Source organism: Myotis brandtii, unplaced genomic scaffold, assembly GCF_000412655.1.
Source record: "Myotis brandtii unplaced genomic scaffold, ASM41265v1 scaffold496, whole genome shotgun sequence".
In the NCBI taxonomy this organism is placed as follows: domain Eukaryota; kingdom Metazoa; phylum Chordata; class Mammalia; order Chiroptera; family Vespertilionidae; genus Myotis; species Myotis brandtii.
Window position 1 is genome coordinate 772,697 of NW_005368921.1, and position 4,667 is coordinate 777,363.

A 4,667-nucleotide genomic window follows, 5' to 3' on the forward strand; every position below is an offset into this window, starting at 1 on the left:
GCATCTCACTCAGACTAGGGGAAAAGGTGGAGGCAGTAAGAAAGGCATCCATCCTGAGATGTCCCCTAAGCTTAAGGATAAATAGTCTCTGGCCAGGAAAAAAAGGGCAGGAAAACTCTTCAGTCTGAGAAAAGACTGGAGGAGAAAGAAGGCAAATTATAGACTAGAGAGGCAGGCAGGGAGCAAGATCATGGGGGCTGTTGAGTATTATGCTAAGAATTTGGATTTTGTCCTAAAGGTAGAGGGAAACATGTGAAGGAATGAGAGGTGACATATCCAGGTTTATACTTGAGGAGCAGGATAAAGAATGGACAACCCTGGAGACAGGTAGATCACTTAAGAAATTAGAGTAACTGAAGCAAGAAATGACAGAGGCCGGATGGTATCTGGTGGTTGTTTTGACGTGGAGGGGGAAGGAGGAGCAAGGTACAGCCTCGATGCTAACTCCTGGCTTTTTAGCATGGGTGGCTGGGCGGATAAAGGTGCCATTGACAACACAGTGAGTGCACAAAGGAGGAGTTTTTAATTTGAGATCTCAGAGAGCCATCCAGAAGCTCCATCTATGGCCTGTCCTGATGTTCTTCCCTTTCCTTCTTCTTTGAGCATCATGAGCAAGCAACAGATGGCCACTGCCATCATGAGTGTGAGGGCACCGTAAGGTGTATATGAAAAGAAGACCAGGATGGGCATGCCCATGGGCACTGCAGCAACGAAAGGGCAGATGGAGGAGTCAGAGCTCTTCAAAGGGCCTGAAGTGTAGCCAGGGCAGTGGGACACTCACCAGGAAAGAGTGGGTTACAGAGACCAAGGAGGAGTGTTTCAAAAGACAGGAAGTGGCCAGATGTTGCTGAGAGGTAAAATTAGATCACGGAAAAGTATTCATTGACTTTGAAAACTAGGAAGTCACTGATTATTGCAACTTCAGTGGGATAAATGGAGTGGAAACTAGGCATCAGTGGGTTGAAGGGTGAACAAATGTGAAGAGGAATGGGGGGTAGGGACAGGGAAGGTGGGAGGTAATACAGGAGCGCTGACTCCCTCCTCATGGAGCAATCAGATACCTTCGAAAGTTGATAGGAAAATAATGTAACTGTTCACAACACGAGCAGAGGTAGAGATGTAGATGAGCTCAGTTCCTCATCTTACACAGCAGGGAATCAGTGGATACCAAAGTTGGCAAATCATGAAGTAGAGATACAGGCATATTAATTAGAATTATGTTCAAACAAAGGAAACTGGGAGGTTTTGAATGTTGTTAATATTTGGAGTATGAAAATAGGGGTAGGATGGGCAGAAAACATTTACTTTAATTTTAATTCAGTTGTTGCTGTTCTTTCCTCCTCCCTGTGCAGGTATTACTGGTATAGTGTGTAAAAGCTTAGGAAGTAAAGATAGTATCATCTACTCTGGTTAAGAAAGGCAGGGAGGTAGTGGGACCTACAGCTGTTACCAGGGCTTCCTTGCCCTTCACAAAAGGGAGTCTCTCACCAAAACCACCCGAGTGCAAGCGTTTGGGCCTGGAACCCTCGGATTTAATCTTCATCTTCTGATCACAGTGCTGTTGCTCCACAGGTTCGGGGTGAGGGGACTGGTGCATTGGGCTCATTATCCCTGCCGCTCTCAGAGCTCCTTGGGGCTGACCAGCTCTGCGTGGACCGCTGGTTTACACTCAACAATGGTCAAGGGCAGGTGCTACTGAGAGCACAGCTGGGGGTGAGTGCCAGGCAACGGTGGGCAGGAAGGGGGGGTGGGCGGGAACAGAGGGCTGCATCATCATAGCAAGTGAGTGGAGCAGAACTCTGCCCAGCTCACAGCTTTCTTGACCTCCTAGATCCTGGTGTCCCAGCACTCAGGAGTGGAAGCTCATAGCCACAGCCATAGCTACAGCTCCTCATCTGTGAGTGAAGAACTGGAGCCCTGGGGGGGCCTGCCTCACACCACCTCCTCGGCCCCAGAGCTCCGGCAGCGCCTGACCCACGGTGACAGGTGAAGGACTGGGGTGGGACAATGGGATGCATCAGGAATATAAAGGGTGAGCGACAGGTTCCCTGGGCACTGCCTTCTCCCAGACCTATGTCCATCTCTCCACAGTCCCCTCGAGGCTCCAGCCGGGCCTCTGGGCCAGGTGAAGCTAACTGTTTGGTACTACAGTGAAGAACGAAAGCTGATCAGCATCGTTCACAGTTGCCGGTGAGACCCCATCCGTCAGATCCTCCAAGTTCTCTCCGTCCCCCCCTTGTGTTGCCTCATCACCTTGATCCTCCTGTTGCAGGTCCCTTCGACAGAATGGACGGGATCCCCCTGACCCCTATGTGTCACTGTTGCTACACCCAGACAAGAACCGGGGCACCAAGAGGAAGACCTCACAGAAGAAGAGGACCCTAAATCCTGAATTCAATGAACGGTCAGTCAGTGGGCAGTCAGGTGGAGAGATGGCAGGTTTGAGAAGGACACCTGCCCTCATACCCAGTCCCTCCCCAGGTTCGAATGGGAACTGCCCCTGGATGAGGCCCTCCGGCGAAAGCTGGATGTCTCTGTGAAGTCTAATTCTTCCTTCATGTCAAGAGAGCGTGAGCTGCTGGGAAAGGTAAGAGGGTGCACGTGGGCAGGGCAAAGGTGAGAGTTAGAAGCTGCTGGTACCAAGGCTGTAGTCCCTGCTAGGGAGGAAGCACTCCAAGTGACATTACTTGATAGGTCACCCAATCACCTCTGCACTGGTTTGGGACCAGGAAGTGTGACAATGGGACATAGTCTTTGGAGCTGTCAAAATAACATCTTGCCTTGACCATCCTCCAACACAGGTGCAGTTGGACCTCGCTGAGACAGACCTATCCCAGGGTGCGGCCCAGTGGTGAGTATCTGACGGTTGGGGGATGGGCCTAGATACTAAGTAGGAGAAATCCCAAACAGAACGGGAAAAAAGGATGCAAACTGAGCTGAGAACCGTTGGTCCTCTGAAGTATAAAAGCTCTGAGATCCTGTCTCATTTCTAAGACACAAGAGTCAACTTTATTTATTTTGTTTTGTTAATCTTCACCCGAGGATATTTTTTCCATTGATTTTTTTTAGAGAGAGTGGAAAGGAGGATGGGAGAGGGAGAGAGAGAAGCATCGATGTGAGAGAGACACATCAGTCTGCTGCCTCCCACACATGCCCCAACTGGGGCAGGGGATCAAACCTGTGACTCAGGCGTGAGCCCTTGACCAGAAATTGAACCCGAGACCCTTCATGATAGTGCATGAGCCAATGCTCCGGCCACTGGGCAACACTGGCCAGAACAAGAGTCACCTCTATGCCTGAGTATTCTCTGCTTGCTCCCACAGGTATGACCTCCTGGATGACAAGGACAAAGGCAGCTCCTAGGAGCAGGGGATTAACAGCCTCACTGCGGTCTCTCTGCCTTGCCTCCTGCCGCATCACCGCCTCAATGTGATGAGCCAAAAGCTAGGGCCTGAGGCAGAGCCTGTGCCCCTCGGCCCTCTTACCTCCCAGGCCCTTGCTAGGGCCTTTGCCTGACCAAAGAGGGGAACCATATGTTACCCTTTCTTTACTGCACGGCCTTTATCCTTCTGGGCTCCTGAGGCAGGGACCTGAGCTGGCTATTTCCTGCTCTGCCTGCAAAGTCTCCTTTCCGCCCAGCTCCTCAGGGCCTTCTGTACCTGTGCCTGGCCACTGGCAGCACTAGCAGTGGCATTAGCTTATGCCAAATACATTTTCAGAAAGACCTTTCAATTGAATGGTCATCTTCTTCCCTGTTGTCAGCAGGGAGGGAAAACACATGGGCAGGGAAGTGGATCGGCTGACCTCTCAAGCTCTGAGCCTCTTGGACCACTGCATGTAGCGAATGTATAGCAGCCCAGTCCCACGTGCATTTCTGTCCCCACTTCCCTCAAGCCTGTCCTGAAAACCACACCTGCTACGATGACTGGGGCCAGCCAGTCTCCTGACTCCACTTGGGAACTGGGGACACTTGGATTCTACCCGAGCCTTCAGGTAGCAGGTAGCACTCTGGGAGCCTCTAGCAGGGGGCCTTGGCGGCCTCAGAACAGCAGGGCCAATTTTTTTCCTAGATGCCTAGGCTGTTGACTCTCTGACTAGAATTGAATCTCGTCATTTTGCACCAGCTCTGCCAACTCACTGTATCTTACATTAAACATTTATATTCAATCCAGCTGTGTGTGTGGCTCTTTTCCTTCAGGACAGGGAAGCCAGCCTACCAGTTAGAAGTTAGATGCTTATTCCAAGTGTCAAAAGCCTTTATTCGAGTCTACAGATCATGTCAGTTTACTTACTGGTCAGAACCTACTGTGGTTGCAGCCACAAGAATGTTTCTGTTGAGAATGGTCAGGGGGCCTGCCTGTAGTAGCTGCTGCTGCGTTTCTGGAGATTCATTCCCGTCACTGGGATGCAGTGTGCTACCCACCCAACTTGTCTGCTCACCATTGTCTCATGGGCTTTCCAGGAAAGGGGTTCCCAAACCCTCGAGCCTGGGTGCTCTGCCTCAGCACAGGCTCACAGTGTCCCAGTGGTATGTTTATCTATAACCAAAAGACTTCAGCCCAGCCGTTGGGCAGCGAGATGAGTAATTTCTACCCGTTCAGATCTGCTCACCTTGACCTCTGCTTTCGGAACCCTTCCTGGAATGCAAGCTGTAGTGGCTGTGCTCC

At 51.0% G+C, this 4,667-nt stretch overlaps 1 protein-coding gene across 1 annotated transcript in view; it reads left to right on the plus strand.

The window, feature by feature from the left end:
• The window catches only part of ESYT1 (extended synaptotagmin-like protein 1), a 16,366-nt gene extending 12,195 nt beyond the window's left edge, over nucleotides 1–4,171 (plus strand). The window contains exons 25-31 of the mRNA XM_005876770.2: nucleotides 1,573–1,713; nucleotides 1,832–1,986; nucleotides 2,092–2,190; nucleotides 2,273–2,404; nucleotides 2,482–2,587; nucleotides 2,802–2,851; nucleotides 3,324–4,171. Coding sequence (XP_005876832.1) covers nucleotides 1,573–1,713; nucleotides 1,832–1,986; nucleotides 2,092–2,190; nucleotides 2,273–2,404; nucleotides 2,482–2,587; nucleotides 2,802–2,851; nucleotides 3,324–3,363 — 723 coding nt within the window. The 3' untranslated portion in view covers nucleotides 3,364–4,171. The remainder of the gene's footprint in view (nucleotides 1–1,572; nucleotides 1,714–1,831; nucleotides 1,987–2,091; nucleotides 2,191–2,272; nucleotides 2,405–2,481; nucleotides 2,588–2,801; nucleotides 2,852–3,323) is intronic.
• The last annotated feature ends 496 nt before the right edge of the window (nucleotides 4,172–4,667 follow it).